The sequence below is a fragment of the Arachis ipaensis genome, chromosome B8 (genome assembly GCF_059453495.1).
Source record: "Arachis ipaensis isolate K30076 ecotype BB chromosome B8, ASM5945349v1, whole genome shotgun sequence".
NCBI classification, from domain to species: domain Eukaryota; kingdom Viridiplantae; phylum Streptophyta; class Magnoliopsida; order Fabales; family Fabaceae; genus Arachis; species Arachis ipaensis.
In genome coordinates this window covers 7,838,207-7,862,264 of record NC_142443.1, presented here as the reverse complement: position 1 = coordinate 7,862,264, position 24,058 = coordinate 7,838,207, and the positions used below count along the sequence as shown (strand labels likewise).

Genomic DNA, 24,058 nt, shown 5'->3' with positions numbered 1-24,058 from the left:
GCCTATTCAGCCACTTTTCTATTGTTTTAAAGAGATTAATTTTTATAATTTTATTTTTTATTTATAAATTGTTAAATAATTAAAAAGTTAAAAATTTAAAAATTTAAAAAAAAAAGAAAACTTTATACGTTATTTAACTTTTAAAATGTATAAAATTTATAAATTTAAATTAAATAAAATGTTAAATTTATTACGTTGTTATTATATATAACAAAATCAAGATAAATATTTACAAACATTATTTATAATTTTATTATTTATAAACTTTATTAAATTTATTTATTTATTTTTTCAACAATATTTAATTTTAAGTAGAAATAAATTTTTTTATGCAATGTTGTCTTTATCTTTATATATATTTTTAATAAATAAAAAATATATATTTTAATTTTATATTCAATTTCCTAAATTATATTTAGTTTTATTATTTTTTTAATTATTAATTTACATTTTTATTATATTCTCTCACGGTGCTACATACTGTTCTTTTCTCTTACTATTATTCTTTATACACATATTTAGTATTGTCTTATCGCCACTGTTATATTACCTTATTCTCTTCTTATTTTTTATTTTCTTCTTCTTCTCTTTTCATTTTCTCGACCTTCACTCTATCATAATTAATTATCACCCAATACTATTATTATAACTCTCAATCTTATCTATCATTTTGATCTATAATCACCTATTGTGATAGCTTTTATGTGTTGTTGAAATTTTGATAAAATAATTTTTTTTGTCTCTCTTAAATATCTAGATGTATAAAAATTATAGTTATTTTCTTAATTTGCCTGATAAGTTATCTTATTAATTTATTAAAAGAAATTTATGACATAAATTATTCAAAATTTTTGTTTAAATGATCAAATTTTGTTGTCAATAATCCTAAAAATTAATATAAAAATATTTATTTTTAATTAATGTAATAAATAACAGTACATCATTATAAGTTTTGTAACTAATAATTATAAATTTTAGTTGCATTTTAATATAATACATCATTGCTTTTCATATTGGATTACCGCTATATATGTTTTATATTTATTTTATTATGCACAATAATTAAATTATACTTTATTATTTTATTTCATAAGTTTTAAAATAATATGATTATACTATAATAAGAATGACATTAGTTTTCATAATCTAATATGAATCTTCTTACTATTTTGTTTGTCATATGAATACTATTTATAAAAAATAGTTATTTAAGGTAAAACACTACTTTAATTAAGAGAAATAAAAAATTTTTAGACTCATCGTCTTGTTTTGATTCTTAATCCTCACTTGATATTACTCAAATTTAATAAGTTAATAGTAGTAATTCCTTGTGATTAGTTAAAAAAATTCAATTTTTTTCTCATTTCTTTTTTTTTTTTTACAATTTTAAACAAACTCAACTTTGTTATTAAATAGTTTTTGTGGGTGATAATATTTTTAACTTTTTCTATAATTGTATTTTTTTTACAATAAATACTTTTAAATTATCTAATGCTTAAAAATTCATATTTTTTATTTTTTCAAAAGGTGAAAATTAAAATTAAATGATATTAGTTATTTTTTAACAAAATTATATATTTATTTTTTGTTACTTATTTTACTTTTTTATAGTCTAAATTAGTCTATATATTATCTAATTATTTCTATTATTTATGCAATATTTTTTCTTCTGGTAATTATTTATTAATAAATATTGAATTAACGGTTCTTTTTATTGTATTTTAATAAGTTTATTTTTGTTACATTCAATAAATTGCTCAAATTCAAACTTATTTTCTCGATCCACTTTTTGATCATCTGATTAAAATTATTTAAATTGAGATCTTTAGACCCTAAAGTTTTTAAAGTAAAAGAAAAATACAATAAAATAAATTAGAAAAACTAATAAAATAAAATAATTTTATTTTATTGGGTTGTCAAATTAGTTAAAAAATCAATTCAACAAATATTCTTATCTTATCATATCTTTAATATTATCTTAATCTAATAATCAGGAAAAAATAATATTATCCAATGTAAAATTGATTAAAAAAAAAAAAGAAGTTAATAAAATATGCGTGAGACTTTTTACTCTATCATTAGTATGTACAGACTTTCTTGAGTTCTTTATAAGCTAATCAAATAATTTGCGCCATATGTTAAACAAATAATATTAAATTAATTAATTTTTTTTTAAATATAATTTATTTATTTAATTTAAGTATAAATAAATTTTCATGTATTTAGATGTCATGTGCAATACTCAACAGAATTAATAGTTTAGAAAATTAATCTATTAATGTGCTAACAAATTATTGATAAGTGTAGACTGCATCATTCACATGTCAATCAAATAACCAGTATTGTATGCTAGATAAATGATATTATAGAAGATAAAACTAATAATTTTTTGCAAAAAGTTATGCGTGAACTTTCTTGCAAAAATTCTTGTGTCTAAACCTTTTATATATGTTCCATGGTATCTATTACTTGCTCTCCATGCATCCAAAGTCCATTATAAACTGTTGTTTAATATTCTATTATTTTTTCATTCATTCTTGCCACTCTCATTATTTTCAACAACTACTCTTGTTTCGTTCATACCAACCATTCTCATGTTGAGTCCTATAAAATCATTCTAGATTAATACTTATTTATTGTTAATATTTTTTGTGAATTTTTTTGTCAACAATATAAATTTTCGAATACCATTTTAGTAGTTTATTCTAGATAGTTATAAAACTCGACCTAATTAATGAAATTTAAAAGTTATAATAAGAAGGATTATTTGTTGTTAAAATTTATTGTGAATTTTTTTTGTCAATGATATAAACTTTGGGGTACCATTTTACTAATTTATTCTAGATAGTTATAAAATTTGACTTAATTAATGAATTTTAAAAGTTATAAGGATTAAATTGATTAGCTATAAATTTTTAGTGTAAATTTAATTTTTATTTGATTTTAAAATTTTGTTTTTGAAAAAAATATAAAAAAAGATTATTTAATGGTTGTGCAAAAGAAAATATATGAATGAAGATTTTTTTTTTAATTGTTGTTAATAAAATTCAATTGTAATAAAAAAAATATGAAAGGCCCACTAGGCCATGTGGGTTGAGAGTGTGACCTGTTATCCCTTTCTATTGTCATGAGTCGAGCATGGTAGAATTCCACCTATACTTAGAGCGAGCGGGTCAACATTTTTGACCCTCATTCAAGCCCAATTTCAACACAATAATGCTCTAGTGTTGCCAAGCTCAACAAATATTATTACTTCTCATTAACCATATAAACTCGTATTTTTCAACATATATCACCTAGGTAAGACTTACAAACTTAAGAATTTTGCAAAATGGTAAACACACACAGCAGTCCTCTCAGCTTCCAGAAGTGCTGCTTCTTTAGATTTGTTAAATCTATCATGTAATATATAACAAATGTTGATATTTTGTGTTCTCTCTTTCTCCTCTCTCTATACAGTCTTGATCACAGAACATTTAGAGGGACCTGATTTAAAAATGTTTATGTGTCATCATTAGGACTTAATAAGCTGGCAAAAACAAGGCTTTGAAAGAATGCAGAAATAACCCAACAGTGCCGACATCATCAATATCTGCTGCCTCCAAGTCCAAATTGGTCATCTTCGAAAGAACCCACTTCACAATTTTCTTTTGTCGGCTTTCAGTGTTAAGCTCAACAATGTAGAGGAACACCTGAGCCAAAGAAATTGTACCTGTCAATATCCAAAACACAGCAAATATTCTTCCTGCTTCAGTCGAGAAACTCTTATCACCATATCCCAGGGTTGTAAGAATAGAACAAACGCAGTAAAACGGATCGACGAATTTCAATTTCTCAACCATGATCAAGAAAACTGTCCCTGCTATGATCATAATCAAGAGAAGGAAAAAGGCCAAAAGGAATTTGTATCTTGTTTTTTTACCTCAACCTCCTTTAGAATTTCTCTTTGACCAACATTTTGGTTCATGTGCAAAGCTTTAACTAGCAAGAATTCTTGCTTCTCAACCAAGTAATCTGCTGGTTTGCCTAGGATTAGTCCAACCAATGCCATTCCGGTGAAAACAAAAGCGCATGCAAGTAGCTTTGTAAGGTTGCTATTCGGAACAATATCTCCATAACCAACTTGGTCATTGTTACAATTGTGAAGTATACAGGTGATGATAACCCTCTTTTATTTATTTATTTATTGTTTTGAAGAATTTATTTACTTTTTCAATTTTTCTTCTTAGAACAAAGGTCAAGTGTTGATGTAACACTGTGGCATCATCTGATTCAACTAGTGTTATGTTAAGTAATTCAATTGATTGTTGAGTTGGTTTTTCATTATTTTTTCCCCCTATAGTATTCACCTTGCTTTGAACTAACTTTTTTAGAAAGAATTAGTTTGATATTAAATATTGACTATTGGGTATGGACCATAGTATAATATTATTGATTATGGTCCTTTTTGGAATAAACCTAAAACATTGATGATTGTTATATTGACCTTGCTTTGAACTAATTTATGCTTCATAGATTGAGGCATAAGGATAAAGGACCTTGTTCTGGTTCCAGTTATTCTTGAGCTTTGTGAGTAGTGTTATTTTTTCTGATGGAGTTTTCAATGAACTTGAAGGTGGATATGGTGTTTGCCACAACTTTTTTTTTCCAACTTGGAACTTCATATTTTGAAATGGTTGTGTTTTACAGGTGGTTGTGGAGCTTGTGTGGTTTTGATCTCCAAGTATGATCCTATACTTGATAGAATTGAAGACTTAATGGCGAGTTCTTGCCTTACACTACTTTGCAGCATACATGGCTGTTCAATTACAACAAGTGAAGGCATTGGAAACAGTAAAGATGGACTCCACCCAATTCACAAAAGAGTTGCAGGATTCCATGCTTCACAATGTGGCTTTTGCACTCCCGGAATGTGTGTGTCGCTCTTCGGTACTCTTGTCAATGCTGAAAAGACCAATCGTTTGGAGTCACTATTATTTGTAAAATTTTTAAGTTTGCAAGTTTCACATCGGTAATATATGTTGGAAAATAGGTGTTTATATTGTTAATGAGAAGTAATGATGTTTGCCACTATGGCATTATAGTGTTGAAATTGGGTTTGAATGAGAGTTAAAATGTTGACCTGTCCGCTCTAAGTATAGAATTGGGCCTCGGTGCTTGGGCGAGGGCCCAAATATCTAAGATTCTAGACATAAAGGGCAACGCGTGAGATTGAATTCACATAGCACCGGGCATGCTCGATTCATGACAATAGAGAGAGATAAGGTCACACTCTCAACCCACCCGGCCTAGTGGGCCTTCCAAAATTTTTTTAATTATACTTGAATTTTTTTTAACAACAATTAAAAAAAAAAAACTCAGTTCCTATATTTTTCTTTTGTACAACCATTAAATAATCTTTTTTATTCATATTTTTTTGGAAAACAATTTTAAAATCAAATAAAAATTAAATTTCACAATAATAAAATTTATACCTAATCAATTTAATCCTTATAAGCTTTAAAATTCATTAATTAAGTCAAATTTTATAACTATTTAGAATAAACTAGTAAAATAGTTCCCAAAGTTTATATTGTTGACAAAAAAATTCACAAAAAATTTTAACAACAAATAATCCTTCTTATAACTTTTAAATTTCATTAATTAGGTCGAGTTTTATAACTATCTAAAATAAACTACTAAAATAATACTCAAAAATTTATATTGTTTTAGCAACCAAAATAGAAATAATGTCTTTGTAACTGTTGGTCACAAAAGCGGTTGCTATTTTTTATTGTCGGACCAATTTTTTTAAAAAAGAAGAGTGATTAATATTATGTAAATATATACAAAATTTAATAATTATATAATTTATTAAATTTTTAATATATTTATTTTACTTTTTTAAATATATTTTAAAAAATAGAAATAGAATAAATATTTTTTATATTATCTATATGAATCATATTCAAAAAATTAATGTGATTACTAATTTGACCACTACGTAAATATTTTACATTCAAAATTCGGTTGCTTTTTTTATATGAAAATTATTATTATATTATTTTTTGTTATAAAAAAGTGATATATTTTAATTTAGTACGAAGGTAATAATAAATTGGAAGATTTAAGTTGCACATTTAAAAATTTTTTAATACTAAAATATAAATCAGATGATAGGTTTTGCGTTTTAAAAATTTTTAAAAATTGAAATTTACAATTTGAAAGTAGTTCACAAGTGTAGATTTTGTATGAATTCACAAATTCGAAAATAAGTTTTGACATTTTGTATCATTCCACAAATCGAAAGATAGATTTTATGTTTCAAAAAAAAATAAACTTTACAAATAAGATTAGATTTGTGATCTCCATATGAAAAAACACACCAAATCTTATACATTATTAAAAAATACTACTATATACTCAATATTAAAATTAAAAAGGTTTAATTACTCTGTTGGTCCTTATAGTTTTGCGAAATTTTCAATTAGGTCCCTATACTTTTTTTCCTTTTAATTGGGTCCCTGCACCAATTTTTTTTTTTTCAATTAGGTCCTTACCGTAACAAAACCGTTTGATTTAATGGAATATTCCATTCCTAAATTGAATATTCCCTCAATTTTTCTAAATTCATAAATTGTGTCTCCTTTTTTATTTTGAGAAAGACAAAATTAACCCTTTATCTTCTTCCACCTTTCCGTCTTCCTCCTCTGCTCCTGCTTCTCTCTCTCACCTTCATTTCTCCCACCTCCACCGCATCCCCTCCTTCCACTCCAATTCCACCTCTGACCACCTTTCCTTCTACCTCCCAAACTCGATTCAACACCGTCACATTCAGCTTCTTTACCTTCCCAGATCTGTTGCGTTGATCGAACAGGAGCATCGTTGAATCCTTGTTCCACCACCCTTCACCTGCAGCTCATACTTGATCACATACTTCTCCAAGAAACTGTCCTCATCAGGCAACAGCAAAGTGGACAAGCTCAACTTCCTCTTAATCAATCCCTTCATCAACAAAACCTTAGCAACAGAACACCTAGGTTTAATCCTCTTCTCCAAGCTGAAAAACAACACAACTGGGCACCTAACAATCATCCCTGAAGGCCAACTCATCTTATTCACCAAGTAATCCATTGTCTTCATTATCTTATCCTCTGAAAGTATCATACAAAGTGGGTGCTTCTTGAATGCCATAAGGATGTCATCATCTGACCAACCCCACCTCTTATAAACCTCGCAACAGCGGTTATATATGGATTTGTTACCCTCACCTGAGAGCACATGAATGGCCAACACAAATGTTGTCTTTTTTGGATTAAACCCCATTTCTTTAATCTCCTTAGAAAGCTTTGCAAAGTTTTCCTTTTTCTGCATCAATGCCTCCGGGAAATGAGTAAGCAACAGCATAACACATGATTCAGGAACATCCATCTCTTTTAGGAGATTGAGGTTTGGTACGAGGTTCTTCTTGTGATCCTCGAGGAAGACCCAAGATGTGCGCTTCAATGAAGCTGCAACCTTTTCATCAGAAATCAACACACTCTTGAGGAAATTGTAAGAGGGTATGATCTGTTTCTCCAAGCTCCAGGTCAAAAGGGTTGGGTCAGCGGTTAGGGTTCTTGCGAGGTTGGTATTGGAAATCCCAATGGAGAGGAAAAATTGAAACTTTGGCAAGAGGATATCTGGGTTTACTAAGAGGAGCAATGGACATTTTCTGATGAGGTTTGAAATCTGGGTATCTGTGAAACCATGCTCCCTGAGAAGGGTGAGAATTGAGTTTGGTCTTTCAGCAGAAGGAAGGTGAAGCTTTTGGGAAGTAAGAGCAGCAGTGTCTGGAGAGAGACCACATGAGTCAATCAGGTATGAGATTGTGAAATTGGGGTGGTGAGATTGGACTATGCTGCAGCGGGAGATCATTGGTTTAGGGAGTGATAATGATGATGATGGTATCTGGAAGTGGATTGTGGGATGAAATGCGTCATAGTACAACCTAGGCACACGGAATTGGATTGCTTTCATGATATTCACTAGTCAGTGGATAAGAGTCTTAGAATGGAAGTGGAAAGTGTGAAGTGATAGCAAATTATGTTGTATGACCATTTCTGCCATGAAAGAAGAGAGCTTGTTGGTAGAAGAAGGGTGGAGACAGAAAAAGAGGGCGAGAAGATGATGGAGGTGAGGGTGAAAGAAAGAAGAGAAGGGGTGAGGGTAAATTAGTAAATTTATATTTTATAAACGTTTTTTTAACTTTTACCGTTAATAAGGACTTAATTAAAAAATTTAATATGGTATAGGGACTCAATTAAAAGGAAAAAAAGTATAGGGACCTAATTGAAAATTTCGCAAAACTATAGGGACCAACAGAGTAATTAAACTAATTAAACAAAATTCATCGGTAAAAACATATTCTTAATCTATAAAAGTAAATGAATAAGTTTACCCACGTTACTTTTAAGAAATCTTTCTACTCCTACTCATATCAGCAATTATATGGCTCCTGTTACTAAGTCATCAAGCCAAGCAGAGTTTCTTGTCATATCTACAAACATACTCAGAGCTTGCTCTGCATTCCCATTTCTGGTATACCCTGCAAGCATAGAAGTCTAAGAAAACCCTAAAAAATCCTAAAAAATCCTAGAAAACCTTAGAAAACCCTAGATAACCCTAGAAAACCCTAAACACCCTAGAAAATCCTAAAAACCCTAAAAAACCTTAGAAAATCATAAAATTCCAAGAAAACCCTAAAAAAATTCTAAAAAATAAGTTTGGTATTGATAAAAATTTAGGTATCAATAACTTATTATAATATTATTTTAATATTTTCTTATATCTATACCAATATATAAAGCCAATACCAGAGTTTGGTGTTTAAATTTTATAGACACCATTTGTCCTCGAATAATTCATTTTATGAATCAAATTTATGGACAAAATAGTAATAATATAATTTTATTTTTTAATTAAAAAAAAAGCTATTAACCTAGGAATGAGTTAATAAGTACTGCAGTCGTGAGATAATTAAATAACTACTCCACTTACAAACATCCATCACTGTTGTCATTCTTTTTATACGCGTCTTGCTACCATTTATTAAGAAATATAAAATTCAATAAATTAATAATTACGATGTCACCGAAAGAACAAATGCAAAATTACCTAACTAGAAGGCGTACAAATTATCCAGAGATGATTCGACAAGGGAGCTGGTACAATTCTTATGTCAATTTCATTGCCAAACACAAGTACTCCTATGCCAACCCATTGTCAAGAACATGTATCTATATTTTGCTTTTTAAAAAATACAGAAATAGAAACACAAGATAATGAAATTGTCCAAATACGAGATGTCATGATAATATAAGTGGTTGGTACTTTATATACACGGTTGATTTTATTTTTAAGTACTAATTTTTTATGTTTAAAGAACATTCAAAAGACAATGTACTTCTTATCTTATTTTATTTTTATATCTAAAGTTTGTATTTTTTTTTATATCTGTAGATCTAGTACCACTAAATATCTCAACAAGTTTCTTAAAATAAATAATTAACAACTAAAAAAATTAAAATAGATAATATATTCATACGAGATAAAATTAATAATAACTTTGTAATAAAATTAATTTTTTTATATTTTATATTTTTAATTAAAAATAACATTTTAATATAAAATTTTTCTAATATTGTAAAAATTGATAACATAATAATTGATAATAAATAATAAATATTTATATTTTTTATACAGTTCTACAAGTTATATTTATTTATTTAAAAATAAAAGAGATTATATTTGTCCTTCTAAGCTATATACAAAAAAATTATTTATTTATTTACTTATAAATATATTCTATATTTATCAAAATCTATCAATATTTTTTTATTATATTATTTAATATGTATTATTAAAGTCTATGTTTATTAAAGTCGATTAATATTTTTATTTAAATATTAATACGTATTAATCTAGAATGACTTTAAAAAATGCAGCACACAAAAATGATTGATATGAAGCAATAATAATTGTTGAAAACAATTAGACCACTTTATAATGGACTTTGGATGCATGAAAAGCAAGTAATAAATAATATTGGACATATATAAAAGATTTAGCCACAAGAGTTGTAAGAGCAGGTAGGTACATTGGATGACATAAATCAACGTGCCAGCAAATATGACATGAAGCTAATATTATCCTCATACTCTTAAACTAAAATTTTTATTATAAATTTATTACAAAAAAATGTATTTGTTTCCAATTTATGTAAATGTTTGGGATAAAATATTAAAAATTAAAGAACATGTCTTTGCATTCTTATATTAAAAAAACAAATGAAGTCATTTTATATACAAAATACTATTTTATAAGATAATTACAAAAATTTGTCAAACACTCCTAATTCAATTTGTTGATCTAGCATAACACACAATACTTGATAAAATATTAAATAGTATTCTTATATTAAAATTTATCATAATAATTTTATTATTGAAATAGTATTTATATATTGTGTTAAATTAATGCAATATAGTAATTTTTAATATATTTTAATTTATTTTTTTTTGTTAAATTAATGCAACATAATAATTTTTAATATATTTTGATTTAATTTTTTAATTTTTATTTTAATTTATATTTTCATATTTTAAAATTTTGGTAATAGTATATATTTTTTATAATTTTAAAATAAAATCATAAAAAATTTGACTTAAATACAAACACAATGATAGAAGAATAGTATAAAAATATTGATATTTCATCTCATGTATTTAAAAATAAATAGCATAAATAAAGATTAATCCTTTCTGTTATAAAATTATTATCCAATTAAAAATTTAACAAATGCTAAAATTTGATAACGGTAAAATGTGTCATAATTTTTTAAAAAGTCTAAATACTATATTAAATGTTATAAATAGTGAATGGATAAATAATTTGCAAATTCTAGAATTAAAAACATAGATAATATTTTATGTATTTATACGAGTTAATGAACTAATTTTTATTGAATAGCTCCTTTAAATACCAATTATAAAAAAAATGCTACTATATAAGCCAATGATAATAATCATGAAAGACGTAACATTATTTATTATTAAAAAATATATATTAATTTAATAATATTAAATATGTAATAAATTTCTGATAAGAAATGTTAACATAAACATAAAAAATAAAGACAAATTAGAGTACAACAAATAAATTATTTTTTAAAAATATTTTTGCAATTTTAATTGACAAAATACTCATTATATTATTAATTTATCATAATAAATTGAAAAAATAAAGGTTTAATTACTCTGTTGGTACCTATAATTTCGCGAAATTTTCAATTAGGTCCCTATACTTTTTTCCTTTTAATTGAGTCATTGCACCAAATTTTTCTTTTACTTGGGTTCCTACACTTTTTTTTTTCTTTTATTTAGGTCCCTATACCAATTCTTTTTTTTTAGTTGGGTCCTTATAAAATTAAGCCAATTACTACTAAGAGGGACTTAATTGAAAAAAAATTAGTGCAGGGACCCAATTAAAAAGAAAAAAAGTATAGGACCTAATTAAAAATTTCATGAAACTATAGGGACCAACAGAGTAATTAAACCAAAAATAAATTTAAAAATATCACAAATTAATGGATGATATTCAAATTTTGAAAAAAATTAATAGAAAAAATACCATAAAAGCATATTATTTTAAAAATACTTTTCGTTTCAGAAAAAAATCTACTCTATTGAACACATTAAAATTAAGCAAATTTAAAATAATTAAAATCACTTTTACGCAACATAAAAGTTATTATGATAACTAATTTTACTCTTATAAATTTAAATTATGCTTATTATCTATATTGTTCTTTAAAAATATAGGTTTGGAAACACATGATAACCAAGTTGGTTCAAGTAATAGATGTGGTGATGATTTAACTGGTTAATATCCTATATATTTAAAACATGAAATAATGTCGATTTAACTTATTTTGCCTATATATTAAATTTTAATATAGAAGATTAACAAAATTAATTAACTTAATTTACACGATTTGATTTTATTTCTGAGGACCAATTTTTAATTCTTTTAAGATAATCTACAAAAATATAAAGTTTGTATTTTTTTTTTGTATAAATGTAGATCAAGAAGACACCACTGCTACTAATTTAATGCCTCAATCAATCTCTTATAATGAACCAGCTACAAATAATGCTAGAAGCCATGGAAACATGAATAGTTAGTACTTTATTTTTATTTTTAATATTTTATCTTCATCGCATAATATTCATTTAAACTATTTTTTGTATTAAATAAATTAAAAGGTTTAATATTGTACACTACTATATAAAATGTCTAATGACAAATAAATTATGAATTCTATAATAAAAAATAAAACAAATAATTAATAAATACTACAAAAACAACAATTAAAATAGTACAAAAATATACCTTATTTTACTTCATGTATTAATTAATATATTGTACAAATTATATAGATCCTTTTTATTGTAGAATCTTTATCCAATTAAAAATTTAATAAATGGTAAAATTTAGTCATGGTAAAATGGGGGCTCAATTTTATTGATATGGAGACTTTGTGTGTGTTATATCCGGATATGGAGCCATGGAAGTGCAATACAGATATGTGGGGCAGCTTTTTTGTTAATGTCAGGTTGAACAACTCGAATGGTGCGAGTTGTTTGAGCATCTTTTTTAAAGTGCAAATCGGTTGGTCCGATTTGAGGAGGAAGCGTTGGTGAAATTATGCATGATGCAAATCGTACCATCCGATTTGCTAGAAGTGTGGTTTTTTTTTTGTGATGTGTTATGGAAATCGGAGGGTCCGACATGCAATTGTTTATTATTATTTTGAATCCATGAAACGTAATCGCATGGTCCGATTTGGTTGGTACTTTATATAAAAGTTGCTGAAAAATGGATCAGAGCAATAACTCTCTCATCTTCTTCGTCTCCTTCTCCAACGGTCCCCCTGGTTTTAGTTTCTCTGTTTATTCACTTGTTTAGTAAAGGAGCCAAAAAATCAGAACTCAAGTTTATGAGTTTGTTAATGTGATTGTGAGAAATGAGTGATAGAGTGTTATTGAAGGTGTATTATTTTGGTCAGATTTTGTTACAAATATCTGAAGGAGTAACATTTGTTTATGAAAATCTGTTAGATTTGGTGATTCCTTTTTCAATCTCATTTGAAGAGCTCAAATGTGTGATCTGTGAAAAAATTCAGTCTGAGAGGGCAAGAAGGATATCATGTATTCTATACAGAAATCCTATACAAGTGTTTGGTGGATTCGTCCAGTTTCAAACCAAATATGTAACGGACGAAGCGAGCATGCAAGACATGTTTTCCATGTATATTGAAAATCGGAGTCAACTCTCGTTCATCGAGTTGTATGTTGAGTTTGAGCAATCTGAGGCCAATCGGAATATTCTACGGGAGGATTACAATAGTGACAATGAAGAAGAGTTCGAAAGCAACTACGAAGTTGTTGGTCCAGATGGAGATGAGGTTCAAGGTGACGGAGCTATGGCTCCGGATGTGTTTGATGTGGCAACTGCACTGGCAAACGATGTCCCGTTTGAGGAGCCATCATTCATGCGAGTATTGGATTTGGAAGCCATGCATGTTCCGGAGTTTTTGGATTATAACAATGCAGGTACGTAATTCTCCGTATTTATACGAAAGATTAGAATTTTTTATTAATTTATGTTGATAGCTGGACCAAGTAGCTAAGTTAGGTTTGAAAATATACTCGATCAGTTAATATTTATTAGTTACATTAGTAGATTAAATAATTATAGCTTGAAATTTATTAGTAGATCAATAAAATTGAAATTGGTTAAATTGGATTTTATTAAGTAAATATACGTAAATTAGTTAACTTAAAAATCGTTAAGTTGGTTAAATGTAGTTAAATTATAATTAAGTCAGCATAAGGAGGAATTTATTGGTACATTGAGTAAATATATAAGTAGCAAATTAGTGTAATTAAAATTTGTTAAGTTAGAAGTCATTAAGTTAAGTCAATATAAGTAAGTTACTTAGATTAAAAATTGTTAAATTGGTTAAATATAAATAAATTAAAATTAAGTCAATTTAAATAGGAATTTATTGGTAGATTAAGTGAATATAACGAGTAAATTAGTTTAGTTAAAATTGGTTACGTTGGAAGTTATTAACTCAATATGAGTAAGTGAGTTAAATTAAAATTTGTTTAATTGGTTAAATACAGTTAAATTAAAATTAAGTCAGGATAAATAGGAATTTATTAGTAAATTAAGTAAATATAACTAGTAAATTAGTTAAATTAAAATTACTATCTGTTAGTAGACTAGTTGAATACAAATAAGTTTTTGTTAGGGAATTATATAAATATAAATAGTTTGTAGGGTTTTATTATAATTGATGCAGTAAAAATTCGTGTTACCTATATATTCGAATGTTTAAATATTTGTGTTTTCTAATTAGATTGCATGGCTGTCCGGGTGGTAGAAATTCCTTTTCTTGCAGATGGTGAATTTGCCGTTGGAATGGAATTCAGTTTCAGGAAAGCTGTTATTAAAGCGATAAAAGAGTATACTATACGAAGAAGCGTAGATTACCGGGTGTATGAGTCTGAGTCGTTGACATTTTATGCGAAGTGTACACAGTATGGGTCAGGGTGTGATTGGCTTATCCGGATTAGCATGATCAGCCAGAAGTACTGTTGGGTTATAAGGAGGTATAATGGCAGTCACACATGTACCAGAGCCACAATTTCTCAGGATCATTCAAAGCTGGATTCGACCATGATTGCAAAAGCAATTAAGCTGTTGGTTGAGGCTGACCCCGCCTTAAAGGTAAAATCAGTTATAGCAGAGGCGCAATCGAAGTTCAACTACACTGTTAGTTATCGGAAAGCATGGTTGGCTAAGCAAAAGGCGGTTGAAAAAATATTCGAAGGTTGGGAGGCATCGTACGAAGCGTTGCCTATATGGTTTGAAGCCATGTGTCATAAGGAGCCGTCAGCTGTTGTTCATTTTGAGACTATGCCTGCATACCAAGGTGACGACTTGGTGACTGATATTCGGGTATTGCATCGTGTCTTTTGGAGTTACTACCCCTGCATTAGAGCTTTCAGACATTGTAAGCCAGTTGTCCAGGTGAATGGGACTCACTTATACGGAAAGTACAAGGGTTGTCTACTAGTGGCGGTGTCACAGGATGGTAACAACAACATCGTCCCAATTGCGTTTGCAATTGTGGAGGGAGAGACTTCAGATGCGTGGCACTTTTTTCTGAGTAACCTTCGTCAGCATGTTGTCACTCGGGATGGTGTGGGACTGATATCTGACCGTCACGAATCCATAAATGCGGCTGTGGAAAGGAGTAACGGGGCTTGGTCACCTCCGAGAGCCTTTCATATGTTTTGCATCAGGCATATAGAGTCGAATTTTCTGAGAAAATTCAAGGCGCCGTACTTACAGAAACTGGTCGTCAACATAGGTAACACTCATAATAGTTAACTAATTTAGTATCAGATTTCCATTCAATTCGTGTCTTCACCTCTATTGTTTTAAATATTTCTTTATATCCCGCAGGATATTCGAGGACGGTGCGGGAGTACGAGGTGCGTTACCAACGTTTACGAGAACGGGGAGAGGCATACACTGACTGGTTAAACCGAATCCCCCGGGAACAGTACGCGTTGGCATTTGATGGTGGATATCGATGGGGTCATATGACGACAAATCTAGTGGAATGCATCAATTCAGTTTTAAAGGGCGCACGCAATCTCCCCGTGACTGCCCTTGTGAAGGCAACATTCTACAGGCTGAACGAGTTGTTTACCCGAAAAAGAGCGGAGGCGGAAGCCCGGATTAATGCTGGCCATGTGTTTTCTGATGTCGTGACTTCGAAGTTGCATGCAAACCAACTTGCATCAGGAAACATTCAGGTTAGTTGCTTTGATCGGCAGAATGAGGTCTTTGAGGTGCGTGAGATGCCGAGTGGACTGGAGTTTGCGGTGGACCTACGTGGCCTTCGATGTGACTGTGGTGAGTTTCAGGTGGACCGGATCCCCTGTCGACATGTCTTTGCATGTTGTGCCAACCAGCGACTGGATTGGCAAGTGTATGTTCATGATGTGTATAAGATGGACCAAGTTCGGCGGGTGTACCGAGCAAGGTTTAGGCCACTTGGTAACCCCACTACATGGCCTGTTTATAACGGACCTCGGTTCATCCCAAACCCGTACCTGAGACGCGTCGGGAAAGGTCGGCCAAAAATGACGCGCTTCTTGAATGAGATGGACACGCGAATGCTACGTCGGCCTAGGCGATGTACGATATGTGGAGCTGAGGGACACAGTCGTGGCAGATGCCGTCAGCAGCGTGGTGCAAATGCCAACAGAGATCAGTAGTAGACTCTTACTCTGAGATGATATTATATATGTGGCAATATTTGGTTTGTCATTAGTTGTCCATTTGAGTTAAGCAAGTATGATATATGTAACCTGTTGCTGTAGCATTACTCTCCATCTGTAGCATTTTATAATATTTTATGAAGTACTACATAATCCACATATTTAATCGCTGCAATAAGTTCACATATACATAAATTCTCTAAACAAACCATCTACTAATAGATAGTCCATAGTCCAAATTATTAATACATAAATTCTCTAAACAAACCATCTACTAATACATAGTCCATAGTCCAAATTAATAATACATAAATACTCTATACAAACCATTGTCCAGATCATTATTAATACATAATAACCCTAAACCCTAAATAGAACAAGTCCTGCATACGTTATGAACAACACATGCAACGAACTGTAAACATCATCCACATTTTCTAAAGCATCAATAAGAGTATACACCACAACTACTTTCTCATTGTCCACTTTACGTCATTCACGAAGTTCTTACATTTTTTTGCGGCCTTTTTGAACACAGATGGCGTGTAGCGGTTAGCGCTACGACGTGGTGGATCAATCCTCAGATTGTAACCTTTGCCTTTGTCATCCGGAGTTTGTGCCCGGCCTGTATACAAAATAACAACAACAATTAAGTATGATGACATTAGGTAGTCAAACCAACATGGATACCGCTAATGAACACAAAATGAATACCAATTCAAACATGTAAAGCAAAATATGAAGCATAATACCATCATTGCGGGATTCCTCATCCTCATCAAATTCCTCTATTTCGTCCTCATCATCATGGTCCTCGTCATTCGGGTCATCTACTAGATACGCATTAGTCTCTTGCTCTAGTGGGTTAGCATCTTCTTGTAGTGGTCCCATGTCAACACGGTTAGGATTTTGACTATTAAGAACTCCGCGTCCACCTACACTTCTACTAGAGTCAATAGAAACGAACCCTCCGGAAGTGACCGATGAGGTATGGCACGGGAGCCTGGCGTCCAATGAATACCTACCTGCCAAGAACTCAGGCTGGTTGCCATATTGTGGTGGTGCTGCATCTCCAGCCATGAACTCAAGCAATTGGCTAAAGGAACCTCCTTCTCCGGGTTCAAGCTGTGACATACCCCAATATGGTTGAGGCATTGGAAATGACGGGGAGAACTGTGTCTGAGGTACATACTGGCTTGAGAACTGAGGTTGTTCTTGTGGAAGTGGATTCGAAGTAGGAGGTGGCACCGACTGTGGTTCCAGTTCCTCATTGTCATTATCCACATCCTGACTATCCTCATCCATACCCTCACCACTTTCATCCACATCCTGATTACCCTCACCACTTTCATCCACATCCTGATTACCCTCACCCATTTCCTGATTATCCTCATCACTTTCTTGACCCACAAGATTCGACAAGTTCAAATGGTCTCCATATTTTGACCGGTACCAGAACATATAAGTTTCCAATGGATGTTGTGAAGGCATGGGAAGCTCAGAAAGAACGTAGTGATACCTGTTTGTCCAATGCATAACCCAATTTGAATGACTCGGTATTGTGGCCCAGTTAAGATTCTTAGGACCAGTCAAGACTTCTCCATGCGCCTTGCCAAGAGTCTGCTCCTGCTGAGGTACTCCCTGAACTAAACCGAACTGTCGCCTATACCTATCGGTAGCATGCCACTCGATACATTCAAATGACACCAACGGAACAGTAGCGGACCACACAACCGACTCCATATAGATCTCAGGAGGAATTATGTTTGGATCCACGCGATCCACAGCATATGCAACCCACAGAAACTGTGAAAATAAAAGAAACTCATGAATACAACCCAGAATATCAAATTCAATAAAAAAGTCTCATAAAAATGCCGAATCTCATAAATCTTTAATTAAAACACACTTGGCCTTCCTGCAATTCATCAAACTATATTTTCGGTCACCACGCTCCCAATTACGCCACCTAATGTCATATATTCAATTAGCTAAACTGAATTTTAAATATGAAGCTACGGGTAGATTGTAACGTAACATTACCTGTTAGCTAGTGGAAAACTGTGGGGTTCTCTGGGGAGCGGCGATAGATATGGCAGTCGGATCCAAGCTCAACCGAGCAGAAGTGTTATTGGCCCATCTATTTCCTTACAGTTATAACGAGATGCCCTGCACAACTCCCTGTAGAGGTGAGCTAGGCATGCCGAACCCCAACTATAATGTCCAATACCGGCAAAATCACGAAGCAAGGGAAGAAACTTCCAGTGCACACCTGCCCCAGATTTATTCCCAAACAAGATCGTCCCGATGAGCAACATAATATGGCACTTCACATACCTCTGTATACTTAATTCATCAGTCAACTACATGTTTTCTTTTAGTTCCTGAAGCCAAGTCAGTTTTATGCAGCATCCTCGACACTTCGACTTACGCGGTGCCACGCCAAATTGAAGCAAATATTCTGCCTCCAACGCTGAGAAACTACTCATTGTCATCCCAGTAACTAGAAGACCATCCGTCGGGAGACCAAGAATTAGAGCCACATCTTCAAGAGTTACGGCACACTCACCAATTGGAAGGTGAAACGTATGTGTATTTGGGTGCCACCGTTCAATTAGAGCATTGACGAGTGCTTTCTGATTTTGTACGACACCAATTTGAGATGCATGATAGAATCCAGTGACTCGTAAATGGTCCTCCACCCGATCGTTGTACCGATCCGGCGGAAGTGGATGGTCACAGGTCAACATTCTTAGTTTCTACAAAAAAAAAAAAAAACAAGTTATTAGTCAAGTAACAAACTATTGCTAATTTACTACTACAAAGCAATAATTTTTAAACTACAGACACTTGTTAACAAAATCTTCACAACTAAGTCAACAACAAATATTACTTGAAACCAAACATCTGTTATAAATTATTTGACTTACTTTGACTAAAACAAATAATTACTACTTCCAAAATGAATTATTAATAACATTAACTAATAGATACAAATACAAACCTAATATATACATATACATAGTTTCCAGATCAATTCTCAATAAAATTAGTAAATTAGAGATACTGGTGGTTTTTTAATTTATGATATATCAATAATTTCCCTAAATAACAACATTATTAATAATTACCTATTACATATTACTTAAATAAATTTAAACACATATTCCAAAATTTTTAAAAATATTAATAATAATCCTCAATATCTTCATGAATTCATTTTCTAATAACAATAATAATTAACTTTTCTAACAATGATAATTACAATTAACTACAATACTTTTCTAAATTAATACTAATAACCATTCAGCTCTTATTTATTACTATGTCCAACTATTCATTTTACTCACAGTAACATTTGATAATATCGTAACAATTACAAATAATTATAAATTTATAAAATATTTCAAAAAACAAATTATATCCAAATATTAATAACAATTCGGTTTTAATTGTATAATTTATTTTCTAAATATTTTAATATTTCACTTCTTCTTCCGAAATTCTAAAGAATATAAAAAAAATATTAAACAAATAAAAAAAATTGCGTTTCCTTTTTTTAAACTGCAAGAACAACAATACTAACAATAATAATATTTAACCCACTAACAAAAACAATTTTAATACAAAAATAGTGAAAAAATTAAAAAAAAATATAAAATGAATCCTACTCATTCCATAGCCGTATATTTCTAAGCTTACATACTAACAATAACATTAACAACTTAATTTCTAACATCATTAATAACTATAATTATAAAAATTAAAAAAATTTTAAACAAACTTACATAATCTGGCAAACTGAGATAATGCATAATGTAAAGCTCAGGACGATCCACATCTTTAGTTTTATTTTTTTTTTGACATTTTTCTGCACTCTCCACCATGCACCAACAGCAGAGAAATGAGGATGGCAATGGAGTTTTGGTGTTCAAAGTGAAGGCTGAATGGGTTAAACTCGGATGGTGGGGTTTTTGTTGCATTCAGCAACTCGGTATGTGGGGCACCGTCTGGGGAGCAAGGGCTGAGCGCCACCTGTCCACCATGCATCAACTCGGACTCTACGAGTTGGTTGCTACATATCGGACCCTGCGTTTTGCGCTATGTATGTTGCACTCTACATATCGGACCCTCCGTTTTGCGCTATGTTTGTCGCACGGTCCGATTTCCATTAGGGGCTGACACCACATCCATGTTCAGCACCCCCCACCCCATATCTCCGTTTAACACATTCCAGGGTCCAATATGAAAATTAAAAAGTGTAAAATGGGTTCAAATTTCTTAAAAAATATCTAAATACTATATTAAATATTACAAGTCAATAAGTAATTAAATTAAAAATCCTCAAATTAAAAACATAGATAACGTTGTATATATTTTTTTGAGTTATCGGACAAATTTTTATTGAATAACTAATTTACGTACGAACTAAAAAATTGCTACTATAAATATTATCCAATGACAATAACCATAATACACATAACATCATTTAGTGATGAGAAACAAATCTTAATTAAATTACGGTAACTAGATAATAAACCCTTGATGATAAAAAAATTATCAAATTAAAATTTAATAATATATAAAATATAACATAAATTTTCAAAAAAAATAATAATAAAATAAAGTACAATGAATAAACTAATTTTTAAAAATATTTTCTCAATTTTAATGGACAAAATCCTCATAATATCGTTAATTTGTCATAATAAATTTAAAAAATTAAATAAAAAAGATTATAAATTAGTAGATGAGATTTAAAGCTTTTAAAGAAATATAATAGAAGTATTATCATTCTGAAAATACTCTTTGTATATTTTAGCCTAATTGAGAATAAAAATCTACTTTATAAAAAATTTCACCTCATATATTACCTAGAGCTTTAAATTATGACAATTTTATATTATCTTTTTATTGTATATTTTTATAATTTAACATTTTAAAGATTTTTTATAATAATTTTAATTTTAACAAAATATGATATAAATCAAATTAAATTAATATTAAAATAAAAAATATTTATTTAATAAATTTAAAAAGTAAATAATATATTAATAAAAAATAAAATTAATTTTTTAAAAACAATAGAAAAGCGGCCAAATCAAAAAACGTGCCTGTCGCTAGTATTAATAAATGTGATGGTGTTTGTATATTTTACATGACAGTTTTTTAGGGCATAAATAATTATTTGAAAGAATAATTATAAATGACGAATACTTGAATTATTGTATCTTGCCCTGATTTGATTTCTGAATTCGTAGAAAAATAATAATAATCAATCGGGCAACAATTGTAAATTGAGGTCACAGATGTTTGATGAGGGTTGATATTACCACGACTAAAAAGGGTAATGTTAGATAGACAAAAAAAAAAAGTCAGAACTTGTCTTATTTAGCATTAATTAATTATCGCAACAATTAATGAATACTAAATAAAGTAATTTATGGCTGTTTTTGGCTGATTTTCTTTGGTTACCAAATATTTTCGACTAAAAAATGATCAATTTTATTATTACTTTACCAAAATTTTAATTACCATTTTAAATTATTACAAATTTATAGCTAATTTTATTAGATATTATACATTATTTGTTTGGTACAACGCAGATATAAGGCATGGATGCGCAAAATCAGTATACAATTAATACATAATAAATTGTTTCATAATGTATTGGATAAATTGAATTGAAATTCCTTTATAACTTAATATTAATATGATCAATTTTATAAAAATATATCAATATCATTTTCGTTTTCCATTGAAATCCTTTCCCTTTATTATTGTTGTTGTTGCTGCTGATGCTTGACACAAGAAACTTCAAGTTTATTTTTTGGGCACATCTTCTTGAGTTTTGGAATCTTCTTTCATCTCTATTACTTGTTGAACACCTTCTTGGTAACCTACCATGAAGCTTTTAAGAGCGTCTCTGTATGCAGAAGCTCTGGTCATGTACACGCGCTGCAAGCTACAGCTGTATGTTTTCCAGTAGAAGATCCATGGGTTTTGTCAAAATCACCATCTCAAACTCATTGTTCAAATCAATGGCAGAAAGCTACCGAAAACAGCAATTTCAAATTTGCATGAATAGCAAGAGCAGAGAGTTCTAATGCTGAACGAATAAGCAAGGGATGGCTCATAGTGTATACAAACGACGTCGTTTTTTCTGTTTTAGTTTTTTCTTCTGTTTATAACTTAATATTAGCATGATCATTTATTTTAATATATCAATTTTATTTTAGTTTTTTCATTGAGATCCTTTCTCCTTATTGTTGAGGATAAAGATTAATCCATTTTAAGTGTAGTTAGATTTTCTTTATAAAGCTAGAATATTAAATATAAATTAAAAAAGAAAAGTCTTTTCCAGTTTTTAACCATTTACTCAATAGACATTGCACTCCCTAACAATTGTATAAATACATATCGGTATAATTATTAGAGAATGCAAAACACAATGTCCATCAGATAAATGGTTAAGAACAGAAAAAGACTTTTACTCAAATTAAAATTAATTTCTTATAAATTCATATAATTCTTAAAATTTTACACTATTGTCCAATTACATATTGTTTTTATATGATTTTTGATAGAGTGAATAATCAAAATACTAATGTAATAATACATCTATAAAACAAACCTCATAGTGTATACAATTGATAGCAAAGTTCATTAAAGACATATATGATGGGGCCACCCACAACTAATGTGAAGACTCAAGGTAGTGTGACAGAGGAATTCTCTATTGGTATAGGATTACACCAGGGATCATCCTTAAGTCCATACCTTTTCACATTAGTCTTGGAAGTACTCACAGAGCACATTCAAGAGTCTGTGCCATGGTGCATGCTTTTTGCCGATGATATCGTCCTTATGGGAGAGTCAAGAGAAGACCTAAATAAGAAGTTAGAGTTATGGAGAGAAGCTCTAGAAGTGTATGGTCTGCGCATAAGCCGTAGTAAGACGGAATATATGGAATGTAAGTTCAGTCTAAGAAGGGAAAACTCCAATATAGAGGTGAAGATTGGAGAAAACATCTTACGAAAAGTTAAAAGTTTTAAGTATCTTGGGTGCATCATACAGGATAATGGAGAGATTGAACAGGATGTAAATCATAGGATCCAAACAGGTTGGTCAAAATGGCGGAGTGCATCTGGTTTTATATGCGACAAAAAAGTGCCTTTAAAACTTAAAGGTAAATTCTATCGTATCGCTATAAGACCGGCTATGCTGTATGGTACGGAGTGTTGGGCGGTTAAAGGGGAGCACGGACATAAGCTGAGTGTGGCAGAGATGAAGATGTTGAGATGGATGAGTGGTCATACGCAATTGGATAAAATAAGTAATGAAGATATAAGGGAGAGAGTTGGAGTAGTATCCATTGTGGAAAAGATAGTTGAATCGCGTCTCAGATAGTTTGGACATGTGAGAAGAACACCGATAGAACATTCAGTCAGGAGGGTGGATGAGATGGAAGATGGACAAAGGGCGAAAGGCAGAAGAAGACCATCCATGAGGTGGTCAAACGAGATCTACATGTAAACGGTCTCTCTGTAGACATGATACATGACAGAGCACAATGGCGTCGTTTGATTCATGTAGCCGACCCCACTTAGTGGGATAAGGCTTTGTTGTTGTTGTTGTTGTTGATAGGAGTGCAGAATATGAAGAGTTCCAGTCTA

The 24,058-nt window shown here is 30.3% G+C and overlaps 3 protein-coding genes and 1 pseudogene across 3 annotated transcripts; 2 read left to right on the top strand and 2 right to left on the bottom strand.

The window, feature by feature from the left end:
• Nucleotides 1–3,521: 3,521 nt before the first annotated feature.
• On the bottom strand, nt 3,522–4,796 carry LOC107610348 (two-pore potassium channel 1 pseudogene; annotated as a pseudogene).
• Nucleotides 4,797–6,822: 2,026 nt separating this feature from the next.
• Nucleotides 6,823–7,998, bottom strand: LOC107610349 (uncharacterized). Its single transcript, XM_016312408.3, has one exon. It carries the CDS (start codon nt 7,996–7,998, stop codon nt 6,823–6,825), a length of 1,176 nt encoding a protein of 391 aa, XP_016167894.2.
• Nucleotides 7,999–13,045: 5,047 nt separating this feature from the next.
• LOC107610351 (uncharacterized) lies at nt 13,046–15,639 on the top strand. The gene is made up of 3 exons (XM_088496106.1): nt 13,046–13,634; nt 14,471–15,462; nt 15,559–15,639. Exons 1-3 carry the CDS (start codon nt 13,046–13,048, stop codon nt 15,637–15,639), a joined length of 1,662 nt encoding a protein of 553 aa, XP_088352232.1.
• Nucleotides 15,640–15,698: 59 nt separating this feature from the next.
• LOC148547105 (uncharacterized) lies at nt 15,699–16,379 on the top strand. Its single transcript, XM_088495302.1, has one exon. It carries the CDS (start codon nt 15,699–15,701, stop codon nt 16,377–16,379), a length of 681 nt encoding a protein of 226 aa, XP_088351428.1.
• The last annotated feature ends 7,679 nt before the right edge of the window (nt 16,380–24,058 follow it).

What these genes read in the sequence shown, in the direction of transcription:
- LOC107610349 (XM_016312408.3), bottom strand. Translation starts at nt 7,998, where the DNA reads ATGAAAGCAATCCAATTCCGTGTGCCTAGGTTGTACTATGACGCATTT.
- LOC107610351 (XM_088496106.1), top strand. Translation starts at nt 13,046, where the DNA reads ATGAGTGATAGAGTGTTATTGAAGGTGTATTATTTTGGTCAGATTTTG. An exon ending in TTTGGATTATAACAATGCAG is followed by an intron (nt 13,635 to 14,470) that starts GTACGTAATTCT and finishes TCCGGGTGGTAG; the next exon opens with AAATTCCTTTTCTTGCAGAT. An exon ending in AGAAACTGGTCGTCAACATA is followed by an intron (nt 15,463 to 15,558) that starts GGTAACACTCAT and finishes TATATCCCGCAG; the next exon opens with GATATTCGAGGACGGTGCGG.
- LOC148547105 (XM_088495302.1), top strand. Translation starts at nt 15,699, where the DNA reads ATGACGACAAATCTAGTGGAATGCATCAATTCAGTTTTAAAGGGCGCA.